Genomic DNA, 27930 nt, shown 5'->3' on the forward strand with positions numbered 1-27930 from the left:
AATTTAGCTAAAAACTACATGTCTTAAAAATTTTTCCCAAATTTTAAATATCTCTCAAAAACCTCCTACATCTCATTTCTTATATTTTTTTTTTCTATTTTATTAAAATAATATTTCTCTATTCTTTCTTTATTACTCTTTTCTCTCACTTTTATTTACAGACTTAAAGATTCAATATTTTTTCTTATATTTTGAACAACTACTCTAATGAATATTTTAAACAAAAATTTAAATTATTTTTTTCTGGTATAATAATATTTTTAATTTTTTTATATTTTCATAATTATTTAAATTATTTTTAAAATTATTATTTATAACTATAACAAATATGAGTATGACAAAAAGTATAGATGATTGGAAGAAAAAATTATTTTATTTATTAGAATAAAATATTGATAAATAATGATTTATTTGGAAAATTACTATTTATCTTCTAAAATTTTTCTCTAAAATATAGATTCGAAAATAGTAAAATTTTTAACCAAATCTCTAAAATTCTCCTCAAATTATAGGAAAAATTCCTTTTAAATAATCGGACGTGAATGTTCTTAGGCTGTATTTAGATATTGAATTGAGTTGAGTTGAGATGATAAAATATTATTAGAATATTATTTTTTAATATTATTATTATTTTAAAATTTGAAAAAGTTGAATTATTAATTATATTTTATATTAAAATTTAAAAAAATTATAATGATAAATTATGATAGATTTAAAAATCAAATGAAGTAATATCTTTTGGGAGATAGGAAGGGGACCATACCAACGGTCCAATCCACTCGGTACAATGGTACATTATGAAGGTCCACGATAATGATTTGACAGTGTGTGCACGCGCAAAATGTAAACGTGGGCAGGGCGATATCTTTTTTCCTCGTTACCGCATCAAAACATTTCCAGCTCTATCAAACCCCACACTCCACCGCATCGCTGATTTATCGAGAAGTAGGAAAGAAATAGATAACAAACAGACAAATGTAGGTGTTGATTATAGAAAACCAGGGGAGAGACAACGTGGGATCGATATACTGTGAACAAACACTCAAAGAAAATCGTTCAAAAGTCAGCTCTTGCGTCTTCACTTTCAAATGACTTGCCCCATTTCCCCAAGTTTTGTCCAATAATACATAGGTTCTCAAACGAAGATAAGGAACTTTCCTTTCTTTTTCTGTATCAGAAAAATGCACTAACAGTGTAACACATCACACTGTTATTCTCTACTGTTTCTTGATTTGATGTATCCGGCACTCTTTTTCTTCCTCTAGATTCTGTCATCTACTGAACAAGCTTTGAATAATTAGTGGGAGAAGAGACAGGGAGGGCAAGAGCATCTGGATTTGAAATCGGAGAAGATCCACTTGTGGGAAAAGGTGGCTACAGTGTTTTGGGTTCACGGGTAACTGTTGCTTCACTTGCAAGGGATGGTAATGCGAATATAATAATCTTGAAGGTTTTCATTGCGGGGGTAATGCGAATATAATAATCTTGAAGGTTTTCATTGCGGGCCTTTCTTTGGGGTCGTGTTCACCAGCTTTCTTACAATAACAATCAAAGGGTCTACTCGGTTAGTTAAAGTTCCTTCCTCAACTCTTCTTGTTTGACTTGAAATCTTTGATCTTGGGATCTGATATCAGTTTGTCATTTGGTTTTACAGGTCATTGTTGCCTAACTTGCACGTGGTTTATTATTATTATTATTGTCATTTTGGTCCCCTGATGGTTTTTGGGAGGCGGGTTTGGAAATCCTTCAATTGGGTCTTCGACTCTTTATCATTCTCTCTGTAAGGAGTATTGCACCGTTGCGTGTTCAGCAAAACAGGGTCAAAGGTTGATTTTTGGTTTTAGATTTCTTTCTGGGACTGGGTAGCTCACTTGTTCTACCGGTATTTATTATTGTTTCACTTTTTTTTTTTTTTTACAAGCTGTTCTTAGTTGGTCCTTTTGTGCTTTCTGAGGCATTTTGGGACGTCATATATAAAGTTTCTCCATTGGGGCGTCCTTTCGTTTTCTGCAAGGGGCAGTACTATTAGTGACCGATTTAAGATTGCACTAGGATTGGGGGGTTGGTTCCTAAAATTACTGGTCTAGGGAACTGATTTATGGTGGGGGATTGGCGATCTCAGTTTTCGTACCTGTAATTATTATTTCTTATTTCTTAAAGCTGCAAGTTGGAGTTTTTTGGGCGGAAGTCTTTTGGCATGTGGGTATGTATGCAAGGTTCTTCGGTTGGATAATTTGTTATTGCTTCTGAAAAGCAGTGCACGCAGAATGATGACTGGTTCGGCTGATTTTTTGGGAGTGTTGACCCTGATTTGAGCTGGAAAAACTCCTGTGGTTTTAGCGATGGTGTCGCTGCGGTTTGTTCCGATGACTTTCCTCAAATGGGTATGCTTTGCTTGCTTTCTTTGTTCATCGTTGGGTTTGAACAGCCCGGCCTCGTCATGTGATCCACATGATCTGTTGGCACTGAAGGAATTTGCAGGGAGCCTCATAAATGGCTCCATTGTTACAAGCTGGTCCAATGAATCCAACTGCTGCAAATGGGAGGGTGTTGTCTGTGAGAATGTAAAGGATAATCTTTCAATTGCCAGTAGAGTGACCAAATTGTTTCTCTCCAAAATGGGTCTCAAAGGGACAGTTTCACACTCTATGTTTCGTTTGGACCAGTTGAAGTGGCTTGATCTTTCAAACAACCATCTCGATGGTGAATTGCCCCCGGACCTCTCAAACTTGAAGCAGCTGGAAGTTCTTGATTTGAGCCATAACATTCTTTCAGGACCAGTTTTAGTGGCGCTTTCTGGTCTTGAATCCATTCAGATACTGAACATCTCTAGCAATTCATTCAATGGGAATGTTGTCAAACTTGGGGTATTGCCAAACCTTCTTGTGTTCAATATTAGCAACAATTCATTCACCGGCCAGTTTGATTCTCACATTTGCAGTTCCTCCAATGGGGTTCAGACTATTGACTTGTCGGTGAATCATTTGGTGGGCGGTCTTGAAGCCTTGGACAATTGCAGCACATCTCTGCAAAAATTACATTTGGATTTCAATTCTCTTTCAGGGCCTCTACCTGATGCCTTGTATACTCTGTCAGCTTTGGAGCAACTCTCGGTCTCTGCGAACAATTTATCTGGCAAGTTAAGCAAGAAGCTAAGTAAGCTCTCCAATCTTAAAGCTTTAGTCATTTCTGGAAACCAATTTTCTGGCAAACTGCCAAATGTGTTTGGGGCCCTTACAAAGCTAGAAGTATTAGTTGCGCACTCGAATTGGTTTTCTGGGTCATTGCCAGCTACCCTTGCACTCTGCTCAAAGCTTAGAGTTCTTGATCTTCGTAACAACTCGTTCATGGGTCCTATTGATCTTAATTTCACTGGGTTGCCCAATCTCTGCACACTTGATCTTGCCACTAATCGTTTTTCTGGGCCTCTTCCAAATTCTCTATCTAATTGCCGTGAACTGAAGATTTTGAACCTTGCTAAGAATGAATTGACTGGCCCAATCCCGGAAAATTTGGCACAGCTCGGGTCACTGCTGTTTCTTTCATTATCAAACAACAGCTTTGGGAACCTATCTGCAGCACTATCTGTGCTGCAGCATTGCAAAAATCTCACCGCTCTTATCCTTACCGAGAATTTCCATGGTGAGGAAATTCCACAAAATGTGAGTGGGTTTGAGAGCTTGATAATTTTAGCGCTTGGGAATTGCGCTCTGAAAGGCCAAATCCCAGGTTGGTTATTGAGCTGTAGGAAGTTGCAAGTCCTGGATTTGTCTTGGAATCACTTGGATGGCGTTGTCCCTTCTTGGATTGGTCAGATGGAGAATTTGTTTTATTTGGACTTCTCAAATAATTCTCTCACAGGTGAAATCCCAACAAGTTTGACAGAGCTAAAGAGCCTTGTATTTTTAAATTGCAGTTTGTCAAATCTTACTGCTTCTACTGGCATTCCGCTATATGTAAAGCGTAACAAGAGTGCTAGTGGTCTGCAATACAACCAGGCCAAAAGTTTCCCCCCCTCAATATACTTGAGCAATAACAGAATAAGCGGAATGATATCCCCTGAAATTGGACGGCTAAAAGAGCTACATGTTTTAGATTTGAGCAGAAACAACATAACGGGTGCCATACCTAGCTCCATTTCTGAGATGGAGAACTTAGAAGTATTGGATTTATCGTATAATAATTTTTCTGGAACTATCCCACTGTCATTCAGCAAGCTCACATTCTTATCAAAGTTTAGTGTGGCATATAACCACTTGCATGGAGCAATTCCAATTGGGGGACAGTTCTCTAGCTTTCCCAACTCAAGCTTTGAGGGCAACCCGAGACTTTGTGGGCAAATAGATTCTTGTGATGTCGAGGGGAATACCGGACTAGAATCTGTTATTCCTTCTGGTTCAAACAGTAAATTTGGTCGAAGCAACATCTTTGGCATAACGATCAGTATTAGTGTTGGATTGGCTGTGCTACTTGCAATGGCTCTGCTTAAAATGTCTAGGAGGGATGTGGCGGATCCGATTGATAACTTTGATGAGGAACTCAGCAGGCCACGCAGATTATCTGAAGCACTTGGGTGTTCAAAGCTGGTACTCTTTCAGAATGCAGATTGTAAAGATCTCACAGTTGCAGACTTGTTGAAATCTACCAACAATTTCAACCAAGCGAACATAATTGGTTGTGGTGGATTTGGTCTGGTTTACAAAGCCAGCTTTCCTAATGGGACAAAAGCTGCAATCAAGAGACTTTCTGGGGATTGCGGTCAGATGGAACGTGAATTCCAAGCTGAAGTGGAAGCCCTGTCGAGAGCTCAGCATAAAAATCTCGTTGCTCTTCAAGGTTATTGCCGATATGCGAATGATAGGTTGTTAATTTACTCTTACATGGAGAATGGAAGCTTGGATTATTGGCTGCATGAGAATGTTGATGGGGGTTCACTTCTAAAATGGGATGTAAGGCTCAAGATAGCTCAAGGTGCAGCTCATGGATTAGCTTACTTGCACAAGGGTTGTAAGCCAAATATAGTTCATCGAGACATAAAATCTAGCAACATCCTTTTGGATGAAAGTTTTGAAGCTCATTTGGCTGATTTTGGTCTCTCAAGGCTACTGCAACCTTATGATACTCATGTTACTACGGATTTGGTTGGTACCTTGGGTTATATCCCTCCTGAATATAGTCAAACTTTAATGGCAACTTTCAAGGGTGATGTCTATAGTTTTGGAGTAGTTATTCTAGAGCTTCTTACTGGTAAAAGGCCTGTGGAAGTTTGCAAAGGAAAAAACTGCAGGAACTTGGTGTCTTGGGTGTTTCAGATGAAATATGAGAAGAGAGAGGAGGAAATTATAGATTCAGCTATATGGGATATGGATCATGAGAAACAGCTCTTAGAGGTGCTTGGTATTGCCTGTAAATGCATAGATCAAGATCCAAGACAGAGGCCCTCTATTGAGCAAGTTGTTTCGTGGCTTGATGGTGTTGGATTTAAAGATGCACAGCAATGAACTACATTAGTTTCTCTCTTCTAATTTTATGTCAGGATTCCCAGAAAAGGATAGTATACCTGTACAGAAACATTGTCTCAAGTTTCTAGAAGGTTGGAGTGAGTTTCAAGAAGTAACTGACAGATGAACTATGTATACGCTACGCATGCTATATCTATATTTGGCCATTTCTTTTGCTACATATAAGCATTTATAGAATGTCTAAATTCTGCTTTGATCCGTTAAACCATTCCCACTATTTGAACAAATGTGTTACATCTATAAATAAATAAATAAAAAGTGGTTGGTAGGCATTGTATGATCTTTCCTTCGTTATCCTCAACTGATGATATATATCTTTTAGTCGTGCAATGACATCAACAGTGTCGAGTGAGATCAAATGACATCGGCCCTTTCTCAATTTTTTTGAAGTTAATTACTGAAATGATCCATTGAGACATTTCTTTGGTTAATTAATTGTATTTAAGTTAATATTAAAAATTAGGGAAAGTGACTTTTTTGGGTCGACAAAGAGGATTTGACAATATTCATGATTTTGACTTCTTCAGGCGTTATGTTTTTATGGCCATTAATTACTTTTCAGGGTAGCAATGCAGCAGCAGAAACGGGAGGAGTTGGAGACCGTGGGGCATCAGCGCCGCCTGGTGTAGCAAATGATCCCGTGAGAGAAGGTCTGTACGAGGCCAAACAACATGGTTTAGACATGACCAACGACCCTGTGAAAGAATACGCAGTCAAAGCAGCGGAACGGGCAGACACAGCAGTGGGAGACACCCCTTCGCAGACTTCAGATATTCGTTCATGAAGTTGAAGTGCAATATATATTCATGCTGTACCATGCATGCTTTTGGTTATTGGAAATTAAGCTAGGTTCGGATACAGTGATCTACGCCTCGAACTTATTTATCTTTTGAGGTTTTTAATTTCTAGTTGTACGTATGTCAAAATACAAAGTTTCAGACAGCAAATTAAGGAATTCCGATCTTCAATCTTCGTGATGCGAAGTACGTAACATGCAAGCTGGAAATGAAATAGTGTATCCGTTAAAATTAGGGTCTAAAAAATTAAGAAGAGATAATTAAACAAAGCGATTATTTTTGTAATGGATTTTTAATGTCTTCTGAGACAAAGAAGCATGATGTTTTAAGCATGATCAGGGCTCTCTTCAGGAAATTAAGCTTGCTCATGATGTTTTTGGGGGTCGATCGTGTTGAAACATGATGAAAATTGCGTTGATGTTGATTCTGCATGAGTCTCAAATCTAGCAGTATATAATGTTTTGCATGCATGGCTACCAAGTCATAATGTTTTTACTTACGATTTTATATAAATAGGTCATAGCTACCTAGAGATCATCAAGTCCTTTACAATTCAAAATAGACGTACGTACAATATCTTCCTTTTAATTAATTTGCACTTGGAAATTAAACTGCATGCACTGATCGATATAGACGCTCATGATGTACAAATGACGATATATTCACAATTCGGGTAGACTTTACGTACGTACCTTGATCGATCTTAACTGGAAATTAAGCTGAAAACTAAGCCTCGACAAGTGTACTAACATTAGGCTGCTAATTAGAGATGCCTCATGTGATTCGATGAAGGCTTGGGGGATTAATTAGTTTTATGCATTTGGCTAATGCTCAACCAAGTTGAAAGTTATTTTCGATGATCCATGATGATCTTTGACCTTGATGTCCGAGGCGTACACACACCTGTGCCTAGCTTTAGGCAGGGGCATGATTAATGAAGGCATTCGAATGCCTTCGTGGGTTGCAGTGCAGCGGTGCATGCAGTACTGCCCTATGATCTGCTGCTCTATGATCTGAAAGGGCCACATTTGAAAGCATGCAGTTTTTGCAAGTGAAATATTGATCAACACGCCTGCTACTAGTAGTAGTAAAAAGTTTTTGGATAAAACAAGTTTAAAATCACGTGTCTCCAGCTTCGACTAACTATTTGTAACTATAAATAAGAAAATTCAAGTCATATCTAGACTAATCAAAGTTACTAAACAACGAATACTCGACACATGAATGTATCAACCAAATAATTCCAACAAAAAACGATTTCAGTGCAAAAAAAAAAAAATCATGTGAAGAACATAAATTTATGATCAAAACATAAAAACTACCGGAAAATAGAACATCTTGATCAAGATCAGTCTTTATATAACAAAGAGAAGAATCCAAGAGGGACGAGAGGGGACCAAAATCCAACTGATCATGTACTACTGAGTGTGAAGAAAATGAAGGAGCGAGCTGACATGTAGATTCTCAAACAGAAAAGACGAGCGACGCGGAAGCCTGTTGAAATTGGCACGGTGTTCCTCTATATAAATGGCCGAATCATGGCATATTTATATTTCTCAAAAACTAATTCTAGATGATCATATAGGCAGGCCAGGCTGGTTTAAACTTCCTTCTCTTTTGGTGTGCATACTAATTTTTTCGTATTTAATTTGGTTGTTTAAGACTAATGACTTCTGTTAAATGCTTTCATGATCAATCGTCAGCTTTTATTCATTTTCTGGCAAGGATAGGTATTGGCTGGTTGGGGCCAAACTTGGATTTTTCGTATGGAATTTGCGCAAACACGTAACAACATAGAGATCAAGCGAACTCTAGAGTGACAGTCGAGCCAACTCTCTGTTTCTCGATTTTCTGCTCACAAGCCAGGCTCTACATACAACCCAACAGAAGCTACTTAATCTAATGAACTTGCTTCTGTCTTCTGTGCCAGTATATTCAATTTAACACATGAAACTTCCATAAAAACTAGGACAAGGATGTATTTCCTAACGCTTGTAGTGTAATTGGACGTAGTAGGTTCCATGAGCTACCAAAAGAAGCTGCCGCAGACACTTGGCCGGACATAATGAGCGGCGTTGAAAGGGCTCAGCTGAATCTAGTGGAGAAGGCTCAAACCGCAAAGGGATTGGTCAACAGTCAAAAGGAAAGTCAGATTAGGCAAGGTGATGATCAAAGAAGCAGAGTACCCAGGAATAATTCCAGTACAAGCATCTCCAGATAAGATAAGATCAATGCTACCTGCTCTCTCTCTTCTGTCTGCTTCATTAGCCCTGCATAAACTATATATATACTAGTTTTCATGGGAAAAAGAGCAGGCTACCACGACTCAAAGGATCTTGTATTAAGAAATTGTCTACGGCATATTAAGATAGAACATCTTAGTAACTACTACCTTGGACGTAGTTGCTTTGGTTCTACTTTGTATTCTTGTTTATGAGCTTGTATACTGCAGACTCTGCTATGTGGAATGGGCTTTTGAGTTGGTATTTTCTATGCTAACGATGCTTCAATCTCTTTACCCCACTGCTTCTTCCAACTTGTTGATCAGTTTATCAATGCATTTATGCTTACTAATACGTACTAAACTTCCTGTGCAAAAAAAGTAGAAGGAACGATCACAATATTCAGTGCCATGGTGCTACGTATGTCGAGATTTTTTGGGCAAGATTTATATATAGTTTAACTCCTGCTCCTATTTTATGTTCTTTTTTAAAAGTAACAAACAAATTAATTGATACTCTAAATCTCTCCTAAAGTTGCTCTTTATCAGCAGAACATAACAGCGAGTTTATTCTCTCTAAAAAAAAACTGATACTATCATACTGCCCGTAACAATTAGTTTAGACCGATTCCCCAGAGAAAAAGAAGAACAACAATAAGAAATGCTCCAAAAAACAACTGAAGTATTGCGGACTGTTGAATAAAAAATTTTCATAGCTCCATTGGACAAAGCATATCCAGCTAATGCAGGAGGTACTGGGAATTGGGGGCTTGCAAACTGTGAGTGAATATCCCCGCTCATTTTACAGAGCATTTGCACTTGGCCTATTCATCTTCTGGTGTGATTCAGTTTATAATTCAGAGGTGTTAGCGTCAATAAAATTCAGAAGTATAACATTTTTCTCATTGTTCCCATCTAAAAGGAAGAACAATTAGTTTAGCCAGCTCTGTCGCACGAGTTTGCATGTCTGACATTGATCCAAAGAAAACCACAAAGAGGCTATGATGGCACAAGATGGGTATTTATAGTTATATACATCACTTGAAACAGAGGTTTTCCCCAACAGAAGTATTGCAGAGCAATACTTTTAGATCACCCAAATCTTACAACTATGCAGGAAATATCATCTGTGCTCTTTCTATTAAGCGCCTCTTCGGTCAGGTGCTTTGCTGCTGACCGAGCATCCTTTATTGCCCTGATGCAATCTGCTGCTTCTTGGTTCGACATTACCTAGCACCAATGTAAAAGACATATTTTAGTCAGAGTCAAAGGTACAAAAAATAAAATGAAAAGGGGGAAAAAGTGCAATGAAAATAAAATCGGGTGTAATGTCTTTGATTTTGATTTTCTCCATTTTTATGCCACACTACAACTAAGAGGTAGTATAACCAGGGATTCAAACAAAACAAACCTTCCATAATCCATCACTTGCTAGGATAACAAACTCCGTTTCATCATCTATAAACTCCACCGTGACATGGGGCTCTGAACTGAGGTGTTCCTTCAAGCTCTTGTCACCAAATGCCCTTGCCACCGCCAATTGCCCATCAACTCGTGGAACATCCCCTGAATTTATCAGAGTTGTGATCTTGATATTAATAAAGATGAAAAGAAAACATCAATGAGTACAAAACTGTTCGGAGATATTAATATATTTGGAACTGCTCATTGATCTAAATAACGAAGAGCTAATGGTGCTAGCAGCAAAGCTCGGAACAGTGCAAACATTTAGTATTATTCAGAGAACCATCCAACTTTACTTTCTTCCGTGATAAATAAAACAAAGATCAAGGTTGGATTGCTCGAACCCAGGCCAGTGTATCAAACAAATGAACCCAACCCTTACTAAATGGGACTCTAGGACACCACAGAATGCGAGAAGAGTTTAATATAATGTCCATTGTCATATAAACTGCACACAAAGTGAACTTTATTATTAAAAAAAAAAAACTATGGAGAGCAATATAAGCTAATTTTTAAATGGAATGAGATTCATTGGGGAATGATATCATAATTTCCATGCGGTATCTGTACAAATATCATCCCTGTCATCCCAGATAGAAATCAGTTTGTATTTCAGAAATCAGGTTACCGGGAAAGTTGGACACAAAACCACCACTCTCCTCAATTCTCTCCCTTTCCATGCTTGGCCCATGATCAATTGATAGTTGCTTGGCCACACCATTCTTACAGATAACAGCTCGAGAATCCCCAATGTTCGCTATTACCAACTTATGACAATTAATCAACATTGCTGTAACTGCAGTTGAACCGCCTTTTCCCAAATCAACTGCTTTCTCCAAAATGTTGGCGTCTGTTATACGATAAGCTCTCCTGATTGCTTTCTCTGTTTCTCTCCAGAAGTCAGGCTACTTGAAGGGGAGAGAGCGAGAGAGAGTTAAGATATTGATATATCTATAAAATAATTTTACCATTTTGGGAAATGACAGGAATAAAGACTTCAATGCATGGATTACTTCCTTTAAAATATTCTCAAATAAATGAGACCTCAAATAATCGGGAACATCATGACTCAAATGGCCATCAAAGATTGCAAACAGACCAAGCTCATTGTCTTCAACTTGCTTAAACTGTGCAAAAACATAATCTTCCATGGCATGAATTTTCCCTTCACCAAGTGAAAGCCATGTGTTATCTTCTTTGACATCTTGCTCTTTCCTTTTCCAGAGTCGGGATCTGACGAATCTAATGTCAGTGTTTGAAATGGTGAGAAGGAAATCAGAGAGCAGTGCACGAAGGATGAAGGAAGTGTACTGTATATTCCTCAATCATATCACTATACATCATGTTGTGGGTATATAACCCTCTCGTATAACAAACTAACTAATTCTGTACCGAAAAAGGAAAGCCAGCAAATAACAGAGAGTATTTACAAATAAATGAAAAATAAGAAAAATAATGTAATTACAATTCAACCATTTTCTATACTTGTGCTCAGACGTCTTGTAGTTTCTTGAGAGGATGAACGACTTGTAGCTTGGTTCTTGGTACTGTGTAATAGCCCCCCACAAGATAGAGAATATAGATTAACTATTCCCATCTAGTTAAGGATGAAGGAGGGCAAAGCCTTTGTAAAAATATCAGCTAGTTGAGACTGTGAGGCAACATGAGCTGAGCTGTGATGATGCTGCCCTCTTGGATCTTGTCTCGGACTAAGTGACAATCTAACTCGATATGCTTGGTGCGTTCGTGAAAGACCGGATTAGCAGCAATGTGGACTGCGGCTTGGTTGTCACAATAAAGGAAGGCAGCCTGAGGATGTGGAACCCGAAAGTCAAGAAGCAAGTACCTAAGCCAAGTGAGCTCAGAGCATGTGGAAGCCATGGATCGATATTCGGCTTCGGCTGAGGAGCGGGACACCATAGATTGTTTCTTGGATTTCCAAGAGATAAGAGAATTGCCAAGAAGTATGCAATACCCAGTGACGGAGCGACGTGTATCAGGACACGAGGCCCAATCTGAGTCACAATAGGCGTTAAGTTGAAGTGGAGATGAGGATGAGAGTATTATACCCTGTCCAGGTGCTGCCTTGATATATCGAAGAGTTTTCTGAGCTGCAGCCAAATGTGAAGTTGTGGGACGATCCATAAATTGGCTAAGGAGCTGGACATCATAAGATATGTCAAGCCGAGTGATTATAAGATACAAAAAACGGCCAATAAGTCTTCTATAGAGGCTCAGGTTTGGTAGTGGGTCACCAGAAAATTTGCTGAGCTTAAAATTCTGCTCAAGGGGCAGTTGAAGTGGTTTGCTGCCGAGGGTCCCTATGTCGGCCAAGATGTCCAAAGCATATTTTCTTTGACACAAGTGAATACCTTTGGAAGACCTGGCAACTTCCAAACCAAGAAAATAGCGCAAACATCCAAGATCTTTGATCTTAAATTGAGTGTGAAGAAAAGATTTGAGTGATGCAATGGAAGAAGGACAATTACTAGCCACAATGATATCATCTACGTAAACTAGTAAGGCAATGAAAGATGAGCCATCTAGTTTAGTAAAAAGACTGTAATCAGCTTTAGATTGATCAAATCCAAAATCAATGAGAGAAGAGAAAAATTTAGAATAACATTGTCGGGAGGCTTGTTTAAGTCCATAGAGGCTCTTGAGAAGCTTGCATACTTGATTGGGTCTTTCTTTGTTATAACCCGGTGGTTTACGCATATAAATCTCCTCATTCAAATCACCATGGAGAAATGCATTGTGGAAGTCAAATTGAAGAAGTGACCAGCCTTGTACTGCTGCAACAGATAATAAGACTCGGACAGTAACAAGCTTGGCGACTGGGAAAAAAGTCTCTGTATAGTCTATACCTTCTTGTTGTGTGAACCCCTTGGCAACAAGCCTTGCTTCAACCTTTCTACAGAACCATCAGCATGAAACTTAGTTTTGTAGACATATTTGCAATCAATTGCCTCTTATCCAGGAGGTAAATCAGTGATAATCCAAGTTTGGTTTTGTTCTAAGGTGGACAATTCAATGTTCATGGCTTGACACCAACCAAGGTGTTTGACAGCTTGTTTATAGGTGGTAGGGTCAGAAGCAATGGAAATGGAGGTGGAAAAAGTAGTAAAAGAAGGAGAAAAAACCTGGTAAGTCAGAAAATTAGCTAAGGAGCAGAAATTACCAGTAGATGAAGAAGAAGTCGTGGACAGCAACTGAGAAGGGCCTGAATGTGAAGTCTGGTTGCAGTGGAATTCATGCAGGTATTGTGGAGCTCTCCTTACCCTTTGTGACTTGAGAAGTGAGGGTTGAGGTGGAGAAACTGGTGTGGAAAGTGAGGGAGTAGTAATGGGAGAAAAAGTGGAAGGATTATGTGATGATGCAACATGTTGTTGAGATGAATCTGGTATAGGTATGGAGGGTGGGGTGGCGGGATGGTGAGGAGATGGGCTGACCTGTGGAGAGGAAGAAATTGTGGGAAAATCAAGCGAGTCTGGTAAAGGTTTAGTAAAAACAAGGGTGGGGTTTGGAGAAGGAGTGGATGGGGGATGAGGTAAAGATTGAAATGGAAAGATAGACTCATGAAAAAGCACATCCCAGGAGACAAAAGTGGTTTTGGACTCAAGATCAAGCAATTTATAACCTTTAGTTCCAAAAGGATATCCAAGAAAAATGCACATGCGACCTCGGGGATCAAATTTTGTTCTTCCTTGTGAAAGAGTGGCAGCAAAACAAAGAGACCCAAAAACTTTTAAATGAGCATAAGTGGGTGGAGATTTAAATAAAAGTTCAAATGGTGTTTTGTTTTGAAGAAGGGGACTAGGGGTCTTATTGATGAGATATGTGGCGGTCAAAACACAATCATTCCAATATTCAAGAGGAAGACCAGCTTGGAATTTTAAAGCACACACCACATTAAGTAAATGTTGGTATTTCTTCTCCACAACTCCATCCTGTTGTGGAGTGGCAACACAACTTGTTTGATGTAGGATCCATTTTTTGTGAAAAAATTCTTTCATTTTAAATTCTCCTCCATTATCACTTCTTAGAATTTTGATGGTGAGGTTAAATTGGTTTTCAATCATATTGGTAAAAGACTCAATGTTGGTTCGGGTGGCAGCTTTGTTAGGAAGGAGATACAACCATGTACTCCTAGTGAAGTCATCAACTAAAGTTCAAAAATATTTTGAGCCATCATAAGCAGGAACAGAACATGCTCCCCAGAGATCACAATGCACAATTTCAAATGGAATTGATGTCTTATTTTTGCTATGAGGAAAAAGAAGTCTATGGAATTTTGCCAATGCAAAAATGTAACAAGGCTTTGTATTCGTAGTTGAAATGCTTTTCTTTATAATAGGATCTGTAATCATATGCAGAACAGGAAAAGAAAGGTGGCCTAGGCGACAGTGCCATAGGTTAGTAACATTTTCAGTGTGTGAAACAGAAGCTGTAGCAGACTTTGTAATGGTGGAAAAGTGAGAAAAAGTGGTCACTAAGGTAGAGGGAGAGACAGCCGTGTTGAGTAGGTGATATAGACCATTCTTCACTTCACCCTTCCCAATCGTTGTCCAAGATAAAAGGTTCTGCATAAGGCAAAAATCAGAGAAAAAAACTAGACAACAAGTGAGATTGGCAGCCAACTTTTTGGCTGAAATTAAATTAAAGCTAAAGGAAGGAACACACAAGACTTCAGTGAGGTGAAGTGAGGGTGTTAAGTGAACTGTGCCCGTGTGTATAACAAGTACATTTGTGCCATTTGGTAACTTAACGGAGTGAGAAACAGGAGAATTAATAATGGTAAAAAAAGAGGTACAACAGACCATATGGTCAGTGGCACCGGTATCGATTATCCAAGGAATTTCTTGTGGAAATGAATGATTGTGTGTGCAGGTGGATAAACAAGTTGAAATATCAGAAATATGAGGAGTTGAGTTAGGAGGAATGATGGATTGAATCTGGTTGACAGAGGACTGAGCAATGGTGGAGGGCTGCCGTGGTTGGAGTAATGCCATTAATTGCTGATATTGTGCCTGAGTAAGACCTACTCGACCATCACTGGAATCCTCAAGGGTGGAGTCAATAGGAGCAGTTTGAGCAGTAAAAACATTGGATCCCTGAGGTTTATTGAAAAGTTTGTGTCCCGGGGGGTAGCCATGGAGCTTGTAACACTTCTCTATTGTGTGTCCAGTCATGTTGCAATGAGAACAAATAGGGGCCTCAGCGTTACCAACATTGAAACAAGTTTCAAAAGAGTGTCATGTGATCTTGCAGTGAGAACAATATGCTCGGTCTTTCTTTGATTTTTGTTGAGATGGATTACGGGTAGGGAGTGAGTATGGTTTGCGAATGGCAAAGGCCATGGAGTCAGATGGGTTTGAAGTGGGGGCATTTGATAGTGGCGTTCCTGCTGTTGAATGTGAGAAAAGACTTTTGTGATGGGTGGAAGAGGATCTAAGAGCATTATCTGGTCTCGAACAAGGGAATATGTGTCGTTTAAGCCCATCAAAAACTGAAAGACATAGTCCCGTTGGTATCGGTCTGATAGAGTTTTCATCGATCCACAAGAGCAAACTAAAATGGGGTCATAAATAAGTAACTCATCCCAAAGAGATTTAAGTCGTCCGTAATATACACTTACAGTGTCGGAGTCTTGTTGAAGACTGGCAAGTGTCTTCTTGAGCTGGTATATATGAGGTCCATTTTGATGGGAGAAACGGTCCTGAAGATCAAGCCAAAGGTCACGGGCATTGTCTACGAAAGCAACACTGGATCTGATGGAGAGGCTTATAGAGTTCTGAAGCCATGAAACCACCATGTCGTTGCAGCGCTCCCATAAGTCAAGAAGAGGATCATCGGGGTCTGTTGGTGGGGAAATGGAACCAGTGATGAAACAGATTTTATTTTTGGCACGGAGAGCTCGTTTCATCGCATGGGACCAAGTGGGGTAGTTCTCGTTGGTGAGCAAGTCGGTGACCAGAACGACGGCAGGGTTGTCGCCGTTGTCCAGCCGAAATGGGTTGCTAGGGTCGGTGAGGTTCAGGTATTTGGCCATGTTTATGGCACGTAAGGTGTTTGATATTTGGTGTGAATGAGCAGAGGAATTTTTGGAGCTGTTTGGAGGAAGAACTGTCGGAACCTTCGAAATCCTCCATGGGTGGCTCTCAGGCTCTTGATACCATGTCAGTGTTTGAAATGGTGAGAAGGAAATGGTGAGAAGGAAATCAGAGAGCAGTGCACGAAGGATGAAGGAAGTGTACTGTATATTCCTCAATCATATCACTGAACATCATGCCGTGGGTATATAACCCTCTCATATAACAAACTAACTAATTTTGTACCGAAAAAGAAAAGCCAGCAAATAACAGAGAGTATTTACAAATAAATGAAAAACAAGAAAAATAATGTAATTACAATTCAACCCTTTTCTATACTTGTGCTCAGACGTCTTGTAGTTTCTTGAGAGGATGAACGACTTGTAGCTTGGTTCTTGGTACTGTGTAATACCTAACCCAACTTTTTCGTACGATAAATATATTTATAATGATGCGAAGGACGTATGAGTAAACTACTTCAGAAAGTTGAAGAAACCAGCATAACTAAACTAAACTCTAATCACCATTGTAGGAATCTAATTGCAATCCTTTTTTCTTTATGGCAAGTCCAATTGCCATCATCTTTAAAAGTAATTCTTAGTAACAGTGACTACGCAGGTTTGTGTTGTAATTCATAATTCATAATTCATAATATGTTACAGGGATAGAAGACAGGCAACAAAAGGAAAAGAAACAAAAGAAAAAACAGAGATTCTATTAAAAACGATTGGGAAAGTATCAAAAGTCCTTCGTTCTTCGGTGAAGTTAAAGTCTGATTGAAGCTGACGAAATGATGAGAATAAACTTCAAGCTGCCGTAAAACTAAAGGGAGCCCCAATCAATCTGGTGGCATGACGGTCCGGTATCGAACTCCGACTCATTATTTAAAATTTTAGATTGTGATCCAACACAAGGATACGGACGAAAAAAGAAGAAGAAACCGTGAAAAGGGGATTGACACCAATGAAAGTAGATAGCGAAGAAACTTTCAGGCGTACCTTCATCTTGTGGAGGATTTCTTTGCCGGCCATGGTTACCCTCTCTGCCCCCGTTCCATGCGTACAACAGCTACTTCAGGGATCAGTTGTCCAGTTTGACACGCCCACGACCCCCCGTTTTGTTTTCCTCGCTAATTATGCCATGTTCTCTACAGTCAACCAGACACGTCCTCGACACCATGTCACCGTCGTTTTCGCCCATTTTTCAATAAAGTGCGGTTTAATTATTTATTTATTTTTATTTTTTTTAAATCCATTACCGCGACTTGGATACTGAGACAAGATGAAATGAAACACTTTCACTATCCAAACCGATCTTTATTAAACTTTTTCACTGATCAATTTACATTTTTTTAAATAAAATAATTCTCACCATCGAAATCTTATAGTTTATTTCTTATTAATTTGTGAGTTTTGCTACACATATATAGTTTGATATGTGAATACAATATTTATAGTAAAATATATTATAATTTCAAAAAAATTAAAATATTAATATTTTTAACATAGTTAATATAGAAAGCTTTATATCAACAATGTATTGAGTGTGTAAAAAATAGGCTGCGTTTGGATATTGAACTGAATTGAGTTGAGTTGAGTTGAATTCAAATGATAAAATATTGTTAGAATATTATTTTTTAATATTATTATTATTTTTGAATTTGAAAAAGTTGAATTATTTATTATATTTTGTGTTGAGATTTGAAAAAGTTGTAATGATGAGTTGAGATGAGTTGTAAATATATATTCTCTTATTGAGTTAATATTTTGTGACTTTTTCGTTCAATTAGTTTTGAAAATTTTAAGATTCATATTAACAAGTTTTGTATTTTTAATAAACCATACATCATTTTGTTTTTTCACAAAATAAATTGTTCGTATTCTACAGTTTGATTTTTATTTCTACATTTCAAAAAACCAATTTGGAGTTCTCATAAGTATACTTTGAATTTAAGTTTTTTGTTCAAGCTTTGATTGTTTATTAAATAATGAGTAAAATCGAGTTTGTTAAATTAAATTGTACACCTCTTTAAAGTTTATTTGAATGGCTTGGTGGTGAGAATTTTTTTTTTTTTTTTTTTTTAAATCTGGTTACATATTAGAGTTTCGAAGTCTCTCGCCCACAGAGACTTGGGCTTAGGCCCATTGATGTCACGGGAGCGAAGATTGCCGAATGAATTGGTTGGTGTGGTGGTGGGTGAGAAAAAAGTACAAACAGATCTGGCTTGGCCGGTGGTCCCGAAGGCAAGATAGTTCAACTGGGCCCAAGAGGTTCTTTAGAGATCCCCAAACTGGAGACCAATGGCCCTTTCGCAGGGCTACTTTTGTCTACAACTATTGCCTATTTATTAAAGAGAAATTCTACAAGAAAGTTTTATATCACACACGTTCATCTAATTAATATATGATTTTTTTATTTTTATCATTTTATCTTAATGCTAAAATATGTGTATTTAAATAAAATAATAAAAATGATAAATTACATGTTAGTTAGATAGAATCGTAGAGATATGCGGTGTAATGCTTCATTGCAGCATTTCTCTTTATCAAATGCATTTTGATCAACTTGGCTCAATTTTTAATTAGTCCCTAAAGAGCCATTGCTACCACAACACAAACAAAAGCTCTATGCTTTTGCCACCATTTCTTCGTTTTGTGAAAGCCGAAACCTCAATTTGCTATTTCTTTTGTATTTCTTGACCCATCTATCTCTTTCTCTCTCTCGGATTGGAAAGCTTTTATTTCCTTTACAAGGGATGAGTATTTTTTTGGAGGCTGTGCCCTTCAACAAAAAAAAAAAGCATGTGGATAAAGATGAAATGAGAATCTTTGAAGTAAAACTAATAAGCAGGAGTAGTCTTATAGATTAAGGGAATGTTTGGCAAACATGAAAGTTTTGAAAAAAAAGAATTTTAGTTATAAGTCGGTGTGGATAACACACTCAGTAAAATACTTATATGGTATGTCAAGATTTGATTTAAAAGTGAAATTTTAAAATTTGAATCTTACTTATTAAATCTTATTATTTAAATTATATAGATAGTATGCTCTATGTGCAAAAAAAAAAATGCTAAAGAAATGTTATATTCAAAACTTATGCATGCCAAAAAATATAAAAGATGAATTAAAGTGATTACTCGTACACTCTCGTGGGCTCATTTCGACAGTGTGGGGTTTAAGTTTGACTGTGAATGGTACAATCATTGAAAACTTGTCCGCAAATATCCCACGCTACCCATATAATTACAACTCCATCATCGTCCATGTGTCAAGATTGAGGTCGAGTTGGCAAATGTGACCTGATGATTTGCACCAACGGGGCATCGAACTTTCCCGACGAAGTGTCCAGATCACTCCACGTGTCCCCAGCAAGAAGCTTTCTATAAAACCAAGCTCCCCCCATGCAGCACAAACACTACTCGTAGAACTCCATGGAGAATCGCCGGCAAAGGAGCTGCTCTGGCGAGGTGTTCTCATTCCCAAGCACTCCGGTAGAAGACGAAGACTCCGACTTCGAGTTCGGTTCTATTACGCCGGACTCATCCTTCAAAAACTCTCCTGCCGACCATTTGTTTTTCAATGGCCGGCTCTTACCGCATGCTTTTCCTATTCAACCAGCCGCCAGTATCGCCATCGAGGGTTCTCGTAAAACGAGCCGCACGAGCAGCGTTAGCAGCAAGGACTCGCTAAGGTCGTCGCGAAGTAATAGCACGAATAGTCGGAGCAGTAGTTGCAGCAGTGCAAGGACGAGCACGAGCGACATTTCCGAGAGAAAATTGTTGTATCAGTACAAAGTTGCATCCAAAGCAACTATGGCTAGAGACAGACACCAAGCCTATAATAAAGCTCTTTCAGCACAAATATATGGGTCTTCTCAAAGGTGGCAATATATTACACCTGTACCTCTTTTGAGTCGCGAAGACCCTTTGCGTAGAAAGAAATTGGCCGGGAAAGAAGCAAAACCAAAGAAACAAGTTCGGGAGAGGAAAGGGGAAAGCTTGTGGCATTTTACTGAATTTTTCTGGGGGATTGTCTCGGCCTGCAAAGAATGCCATGCCATGGAACCGTCGAGCAAATTAAGATGATCGTGTGTGGCAAGGAGACTTGATGTTAGAATAACTCATCCATTTCTTATTTTCCTTTTAATTTTTGGGTTTTGATCAGCCAAATGTCGCTAGGCATGGTGATTTGGTTTCATTGGTTTTTGAAACTGTAAGAAGCAGAAGTACTTCAGAATTCCTAGAAGAGCCCCTCGAGATTGGCTATTGGTGTGTTAATGATTTTGTTATGATTTTAAAGTTTTGTTTATAACATTAATAATCAATTGAAATCAATCAGTACACATGCCAAGGCCAAGGGCATTTGTCAAGAGTTTAAACCTGGCGTAATTTCTCTGTAACTGCGGTTGCTTTATAGGAAAAAGAATGTGGTTTGTCGGGTTTTCTTTTACAAAAGGCAGGAGTGCCTAATTGTTTTATCCATTTTGTCTCCCCGTTCCGGCATCTCCCGGGCACCCCCGTCCCCTCTTCTTTCTAGATTTATTAGGATTTGGAACATGTAAAAGTAACGTATCGACATTTGAGCTTTGAATGCAGCCAACGAGGAAACTCATCCCCACCCCACCACCTCCCCCTCCCCCCCCCCCCCCCCCCCCCCCCCCCGGGGGGCCCGCGCGCGGCATAGGCAGTGCGGAAGAGTTGGGCTCCAATATCTTCGGACTGTTGATCTAGGTTTCGGCCTGACTGGTCATCTGGATTCTAGCATGAGAACCCAGATATACTTGAACCGGAATCAGATCCGAAACCCGGTCTTTTCTTCTTCTTTTTTTCCTCGTTACAATCATAATATTTTGAAGATAAAAACTGCCCATCTAAAAAATAAGATTACGACTGAAAAGGGCAGAATGCCTGTGTTTGGTTACCGAGAAAACTGGGCAACCAAAAAAAAATAAATAAATAAAAGCTAGATAAAATGGCTGAACTCAAGCACTTGCGTCACCTAGAAGCTGCTAATAAAACATGGCTGCCAGTGGCGTGTGAAGATAAATGGTAGGAAACGAAAATAAAAAGGAAACCGAACGTTGAAATGAAAGTAAGAGAAAAGTACCTCCAACGAAGAGGATAGGTGGAAGAGTGGCGATCGAGGGGCACACAACCATCTGGCTAAGGGAAACGTACGGGAAAAACGAACGCCATTTCTCATGCATTGCATTTCTCCGGCTTTGGGGTATAATATTATGATTGTAACGGAAAAAAAAAAAAAAAAAAAAAAAAAGAGAGAGAGGTTTCAGGTTGTAAACCTGGGTAAAATCCGAACCCCGGACCTGCTATACCTGGGTTTTGCAACCCGAATTTCAGACTGGGTTGAAAAAAAATCTTACCCGAATGAACAGTCCTGCAAGATCTCTACCTCGTTCAGATGCAGGTCGAGGCGAATTGGCACCCATGGCCGTCCACCTACCCACCAACCAAAACCAACTCAGAAATATATTGATCGTAGGCGACGACGAAAGGGAGAGAGACTATGATAGTGACGAGGCAATCGGATGATGAAGTTTGAATTTTGATAAAAATTTTATTACTCACAATCAACAATCTTTTCAACACACTACTTGATACATAGACTCATACAGCATAAATACAAGATTTACAAATTTTAATATAGGAAAGTAAACTAAGATTGTTGCTATAATTTTCTAGCTGTTACAAAGATTATTTTTCTGTGATTTCGTGACTGTTAGAGACATGAGTCCTGTCTAATTAGTTGTTGTATAATCTTGGCCTTGATTTATGGAATCATTTTTTATACGTCCTCGCAAGATGGAACTGTCATCGGCAAGGCCAATCTTGTTTCGAAGAAGCTCCGTACGTTGTCATGACAATGATTTTATTAGAAGATCTGCAAGTTAATCTTGAGTATTAACATGATGAACATTAAGTATGCCTCATTGAACCATGTTAGGAACAAAGTGGAGGTCAATCTGAATATGCTTCATCTAAGAATGTTGAACTGGATTGAAACTGAGTTGTGTTGCTTCCAGATTATCACAAAGCAGTTTTGGTGGGGATGATAGTGGAAAACCGAGCTAAGTAAATAGTGCCAGTAGCCATATTGTTTCAGATGCAGCATTTGCAAGAGTTCTATATTCGATTTAGTGGATGATCGAGTGACAACCTTTTATTTATTTTGAACTCCAAGAAATGAGATTAGAGCCAAGAAAACTTATATATGCAAAAGTATTTGTATGATCATCAAAGTTGCCAGCCCAATCAGCATCGGAATATGTTGTGAGATTTAAATTGGAGCTCTTGTGGATGTGGATGCCATGAAAAATGGTCTGCTTCAAAGTATCGAATGAGTCTCTTTGCAGCTGTCCAATGAGTGATGGTTGATTTATGTATAAATTGTGAGAGTGTTCACCGCAAATAAGATATCTGGACGTGTGAAAGAAATGTATTGAAGAGTACCTATGACACGTCGAGACTCTGTGCTATCAATAGAGGAGGTACCATCAACCAATTTGAGGGCAGTACTTGTAGACAGCAGTGTAGAAACATCCTTGTCACCAATCATATTAGTTTTGGACATAAATTCACGAATATTTATGTTAGGACAAGAATAAGCCAGATTTAGTAGGAGATACCTCCATGTCCAAGAAGAAATGAAGCTGACCCATGTCCTTTAGAGAGAGACGAGCTTCAAGTTTTTCGATGATTGAACAAACAAAGTTAATATCACTGCTTGTGATGACCAGATCATCCACATAAACCAAGAAATGACAGATAACAGAGTTGCTCTTATATATAAACAATGAGGAATTAGCTTTGGGATTCTTAAACCCAAGCTCCATTATATTTTTCTTTAGAGTAGAATACTACATCCTAAGAGCCTGTTTGAGGCCATAAATGGCCTTGCGTAACCTGCAGACATGGTTAGGTTTTGACAAATTTTGAATCCCGGAGGTTGAACCATGTACACATTTTCAATCACCATGCACCTTTCATTTAAATGATACACTTTGTGTTCTAAGCATACGTAAAAATTTATGCTCTGATACCATGATGAAGTTTGAATATTGATAGAAATTTTATTACTCACAATCAACAATCTTTTTAACACACTACTTGATACATAGACTCGTATAGCATGAATACAAGATTTACAAGTTCTATTCTAGGAAAGTAAACTAAGATTGTGGCTATAATTTCCTAACTGTTACATAGACTATTTTTATGTGATTTTGTGATTGTTACAGACATGATTCTTGCTTGATTAACTGTTGTGTGATCTTGGCATTGATTTATGGAATCATCATTTATATCGGATGTCATGTCATAAGAAGAGAGACTGATAAAGAAAAAAAAAAAGACACGAGGGAAAAAGAGGGGATGAGATTTTAAAACCAAACCCTATAGTAAAACAACGTCATTTTAGAATTATTTCCCAAATGACGTCGTTTTATTAAAGAAATTTATTTGGATGAATTGGACGGGAGAAGTCCCAGGCGGGCTTGAGCCCCATCCCTGACAACTCCAAGCATGCGGGCATCCGCTCTCACGTCGTCCATTTGCGGACAGGGGTGGCAAACGGGCCATATGCGGTGGCCAACTGTCCATCCCTAGTTTTAAGTAATATTTTTTTTAGAGCTAGTTTTAAGTAATTGGAGTAAGGAAATTGTTACATATATATTTTATATATATATATATATATATATATATATATAAGCTGTACTCATTTCGCTATACATATTGTTAATTTATAGTATCAAACGTCTGTCGAGTTTGGTGAACAGAGTGCATAGTTAAAGCGTGCTAAATTGCACATTAATCTACTTGGTACAACTGCTACCAAATAAAGCCATACCAAAAAGTTTTATACCAAATTGCAAGTACTCATCATTCATGCCGATCATGATCAATGGCAAATTGGCAAGCCTCCAAGTTGTGGAGGATTACGCGAAGAAAACTTTTTAGAGGTTTCCAATTTGATATTATTCCCTATGGCGGAAGAGATGTAGCTTTTTTCTTGTTTCCACCAAGTACATAAATGTGTGTGTATGTGTGATGATCATCACTGCAAATTCGTGATGAGATGTCTGTTGAATCCATCTCATGCTACCTAGGCCTTTTTCCTTTTTATGGAAATTTGAAGTCATCGTTATCGAAGTATGAAGTCATGCATACTGCATATTTTTTTTGTCACCCTTTCTCTGCATGCATGGATGCTCGCATGATACTGGAAAGAAAACGTCGCAGTGAGAATGCTCTTCGTACATAGAATTCCACATCCACTAGGGGAAAGCGTTTCGGCATACGCATGCACTGTAAGCATGTCTGCGCAAGCAGGGGCAGGCTCGATCCGCGAAAGGCAGGGAACCTTCCCGAGGATAAATCAATTAGCTGATGGATTGGCGTTACGAAGGAATCTCGATACGGCTACCCATATCCTTGCTAAACTATGGCGCTTGGGGTATGGTTTTAATTAGTTTCTAAACGGATATGTTCTTATCCCTGGCCCGGAAATTGAACTAGGCCCGGCCTAAGTTGGTTGTGATTAAGATTGATGCCAATTTGACTTGCATTAATATGGAACAAGCACCGATGAGTGCAAGTTACCATATACCGTATTCTCCCGAGTTTTTGCAGTATTCTGATGTTTTGATCTATCACAACAAATGATCATAAGTCATAGTAATGGATGAAAGAAAAACAAAATACAAATTTCATAAAAAGAAAGAGGAGAACATGAGCAGGAAGGAACACAAAAGCTTGGCCTAGATACAACATCTCATCCTTTTTTCCCTCTAATACAAGCTAGCCTCTTCAATTCACTCCAAGAAGGTCTCCATAACATCCGTGTACATAGCCGCTTCGGGATTCCTGTACTCCACAGGTTGGTGCTGCTGGTGATGATCAACAGATGTGGACGAAGAGGATGATGCCATTCTAACCGGTAAAGTAAAGCTCCTCTTAAATTTGTTTTCCATCTTACTTGCACTCCCCGGATGGCTGTCCAAGCTCAAGAACTCATTGGGGTTTGCTCCACCGCCATTATGCATATTTGACGCATCCGAATTTGGGTTTGGATTCTGATCCAGTTTGTTTCCTAAGCTTTCCGGATTAAACAACAACTTGGCATCTTCAGCACGTCCAGTGAGAGCATTGAAGAAAGACAGTCCGTTTGGCCACTTGATGTCATTTTCATGCTCTCCTGCCATGTCTTCAATACGGGTTTCAGATGAATGAGGTAGGAGAAACATGTGGGTTTCATCTGGAAATCCAAGTCTGGCCGAGTTTGGAAAATTGGGCGAAGAAAGCATAGAAGTTGCAGATGGAAGGGGCCTTTGGCCCCAATTGAAGAGTGGTGCAGGAGGGCGGATTGGCATGGGTGATTGCTTTAAAGGGAGTGAGGAAGTACAGGAAGTGTTTCTGTTTGAAGAAAAGAGCTGGGAGAGGTAGAATCCAGACTGGTAGCCTAGAGATTCAAATCTGTGCCTCATCCTTAGTACAAAATGGAGGTCCTCCGCTATCTGTCATTAGATATTTTCTCTCATTTTATCAAACAGTTCCAAAAAATTAATGCTAACATGTTTTGGTTGAAAATATTACTCCTTGAACTCAACCAAATATGTAATCGCAGCTTCTAGAAAAACAGTGAATAGAAAAAGAAGTAGAAGAGAAAACAAGAAAAACAAAACTCACAATCTTGCAAGAACCCAACTGTAGAAGGCCATGGCCAGCTTGAATTACAGCTATTGTCTGTTCATGGAGTTGAAATAAGGAGCACAAAAGTCTAAGTAATTGAAAAAAACCAAAAAGGAAAATGATTAACGTGAGACTTGCAACAGTGGAATAACTATTTCTGTTCTGACCTGAATTCCTGACTCAAACTGATCAGTCCATTCAGAAGGAAGCTGCATTCAATAGCACCAAAAATAGGAAGGTTACCTCCAATCATTAACACTGTACCATCTAACCAATGGAAATCAATGGTATCTGATACTTAATTTTTCAGAAGTGAAACTAAATATACAAACAAATAAAAGGGTGAGAGTGTTTTGTCCCATACAGCATCAAAAGAACTCTGCCAGTAGTTAGATATATTTGGTTCACAGTCTGTTGGTTCTTTGAAGACCCATTTATGGCATTTATCAGATGCAACCTTCCCCATCAACCTGTTCAAAACAATTCACCCACTCAGGACCCATAAAATAATGAGAATCCTTCACCCTCTATATCTCTCTACTCTCCATGTTATTATAAGATTTTGATTGAGAGACAGAGATAGAGCATTGAAACCACAACCAAAAACACCTACCCAGTACCCACCCTTCTCCATAATTATATAACTGAATGGACATCTTGCTGAAGGCTCTTCTGACGGGATCTTCACCATCGATCTCCTCAAGACAATCCCCGACTCTTCCTCGACAGAACCCATCTTCCCACATCAACATTCTTCACAAAATTTGATAGACAAAGTTACATCCAACTCAGAAATTACTGTAAAACATACCGTGCAAATTGAAATATTACTCAATACCCATCCCATCCCTGTTTATCAATCACAAAAATACTTAGTAAAGAATCCATCTTCCATCGATATAATTTACTGTTTTTCCTCTGTTCCAAACAAGAGAAACAGTAATGCCCTGCCTTGCTGCTGAGCAAAGTTCAGAAAAGTAAATTATACCGCTGAGCTTAACAGTTTTTGAAAATTTTACTTCACTCACTAATTCCTCTGCTTTCACAGCAACTAAACTGAGGTGAACGCAAACCATACTTACAAGCTACCGTTGTCGTCTCCAACCTTGCACCCATTACCACCTCTGACTCTTCTGCAATAAAAGGAAGAGAGAACCACTTTAAGTTAAGGAAGCAGCTCAAATCAAAGCATAATAGAGAGAGAGAGAGATAAGAGAGAGGATGGAAATTAAAGGGACACAGAGATACATACGGGCGAGGACGGATAGTCCAGAAGACAGAGTAAGTCCAGTCTGAGTTGAGACAGACGCTTCTGAGGGCCTCATGAAGGGCCATCATCCCAACAGCTTCTTTGCTCCTATCTGATGCTCCCGAGCCCACCATCTCTCTTTCTCTGTCTTTCTCTTTCTCTTTCGCCCCCTCTCTATCTCTCTCTAATTTATGTCTTTTCTCTTCTTTTTTCTCTTTCACTTCACACTAGATCCTTTTTCAGTTCTCTCCTCTATCCCCTCTGAACCTCTCAAACACTGATACTTCAAACTCAACTCAGTTTTTTTTTATCTAGTTTTGCAACTCTACAATTCTTAACCACCACATACAATACCCTTTCATCTCTCTCTCTCTCTATCTCTCTCTCTTCAGTCGGTTGTATTTTTTGGCTGGCTCTCCCACCAGCCCCGCTCTGTCTTCTACTCTTTTTGTCTGTCCCAAACAAAGCATGGTGATCTTGATAGAGGAAGGTAAAAAGAGTAAAAAGGAAAGAGATGAATATTGCAAGTATCAAACCATGAAAAACTGTGGGGACAGCTTTTATCCTCTTTCCATGTCTCTTGCAAAAGCACTACAGTGAAAGTGAGGAGGAAGTAAAGAATAAAAAGACAGGTAAAACAAAACAAAAAACCGTGGTCTGCGATTGCCCGAAATCACATTTCTACCCCTTTTTCTCATTTCAGCTCGCGTGTATGGTAGCAGAGTGCTCAGCTGGTTTGGAAGTCAAGCAGCCGAGCTCCTCTCCTCCACAGCCTATTCTGGATGTTTTAAAAGCACTTTCCAAGAGTTTTCATTGCCTTTTTGTTGCATCATTCTTGCTCATAGGTTTTGTATGTATATATACTGCATCTTTGGCTTTTAA

The 27930-nt window shown here is 38.8% G+C and overlaps 4 protein-coding genes across 8 annotated transcripts; 2 read left to right on the forward strand and 2 right to left on the reverse strand.

Moving 5' to 3' along the window:
* The first annotated feature begins 946 nt into the window (after window positions 1-946).
* On the forward strand, window positions 947-6138 carry LOC121237396 (phytosulfokine receptor 2-like). 3 transcript variants are annotated; one of them, XR_005934914.1, is made up of 3 exons: window positions 947-1450; window positions 1492-5599; window positions 6085-6138. XR_005934914.1 is itself a non-coding variant. In XM_041134113.1 (3 exons), exon 3 carries the CDS (start codon window positions 2343-2345, stop codon window positions 5499-5501), a length of 3159 nt encoding a protein of 1052 aa, XP_040990047.1. In that variant the 5' UTR covers window positions 947-1450; window positions 1492-1564; window positions 2258-2342; the 3' UTR covers window positions 5502-5716. The 3 variants fall into 3 exon arrangements, 2 of the variants coding, with proteins under 2 accessions (XP_040990047.1, XP_040990046.1); XM_041134113.1 differs by lacking the exon at window positions 6085-6138 and having other exon boundaries at window positions 1492-1564; window positions 2258-5716; XM_041134112.1 differs by lacking the exon at window positions 6085-6138 and having other exon boundaries at window positions 1492-5716.
* Window positions 6139-9421: 3283 nt separating this feature from the next.
* Window positions 9422-17181, reverse strand: LOC121237397 (probable protein phosphatase 2C 39). Its single transcript, XM_041134114.1, is given in 7 exon segments — window positions 9422-9770; window positions 9952-10106; window positions 10633-10909; window positions 11018-11163; window positions 11166-11246; window positions 16509-16524; window positions 17095-17181. Coding segments are annotated over 7 exon segments (846 nt in total). The 5' UTR covers window positions 17128-17181; the 3' UTR covers window positions 9422-9632.
* A 2181-nt stretch (window positions 17182-19362) lies between these two features.
* LOC121237398 lies at window positions 19363-20473 on the forward strand. Its single transcript, XM_041134115.1, has one exon. The coding sequence runs from the start codon at window positions 19527-19529 to the stop codon at window positions 20178-20180; it is 654 nt and encodes a 217-aa protein (XP_040990049.1). The 5' UTR covers window positions 19363-19526; the 3' UTR covers window positions 20181-20473.
* A 4320-nt stretch (window positions 20474-24793) lies between these two features.
* LOC121237399 (protein RICE SALT SENSITIVE 3-like) lies at window positions 24794-27540 on the reverse strand. Of its 3 annotated transcripts, XM_041134116.1 has the most exons (7): window positions 27052-27540; window positions 26882-26932; window positions 26424-26552; window positions 26164-26269; window positions 25967-26008; window positions 25797-25853; window positions 24794-25624 (listed from the first exon to the last, which is right to left on the reverse strand). In XM_041134116.1, exons 1-7 carry the CDS (start codon window positions 27180-27182, stop codon window positions 24923-24925), a joined length of 1218 nt encoding a protein of 405 aa, XP_040990050.1. In that variant the 5' UTR covers window positions 27183-27540; the 3' UTR covers window positions 24794-24922. The 3 variants fall into 3 exon arrangements, with proteins under 3 accessions (XP_040990050.1, XP_040990051.1, XP_040990052.1); XM_041134117.1 differs by lacking the exon at window positions 25797-25853 and having other exon boundaries at window positions 27052-27505; XM_041134118.1 differs by lacking the exons at window positions 26882-26932; window positions 27052-27540 and having other exon boundaries at window positions 26413-26552.
* Window positions 27541-27930: the final 390 nt, after the last annotated feature.

This window comes from Juglans microcarpa x Juglans regia, chromosome 6S (genome assembly GCF_004785595.1).
Source record: "Juglans microcarpa x Juglans regia isolate MS1-56 chromosome 6S, Jm3101_v1.0, whole genome shotgun sequence".
In the NCBI taxonomy this organism is placed as follows: Eukaryota; Viridiplantae; Streptophyta; class Magnoliopsida; order Fagales; family Juglandaceae; genus Juglans; species Juglans microcarpa x Juglans regia.

Bases quoted from the DNA above. Each gene is read 5' to 3' on its own strand.
- LOC121237396 (XM_041134112.1), top strand. From the start codon at position 2,343: ATGGTGTCGCTGCGGTTTGTTCCGATGACTTTCCTCAAATGGGTATGC.
- LOC121237398 (XM_041134115.1), top strand. From the start codon at position 19,527: ATGGAGAATCGCCGGCAAAGGAGCTGCTCTGGCGAGGTGTTCTCATTC.
- LOC121237399 (XM_041134116.1), bottom strand. From the start codon at position 27,182: ATGGTGGGCTCGGGAGCATCAGATAGGAGCAAAGAAGCTGTTGGGATG. The intron at 26,933-27,051 runs GTATGTATCTCT...CTTTTATTGCAG, and splicing joins TGGACTATCCGTCCTCGCCC to AAGAGTCAGAGGTGGTAATG. The intron at 26,553-26,881 runs GTAAGTATGGTT...AATTTTGTGAAG, and splicing joins GGAGACGACAACGGTAGCTT to AATGTTGATGTGGGAAGATG.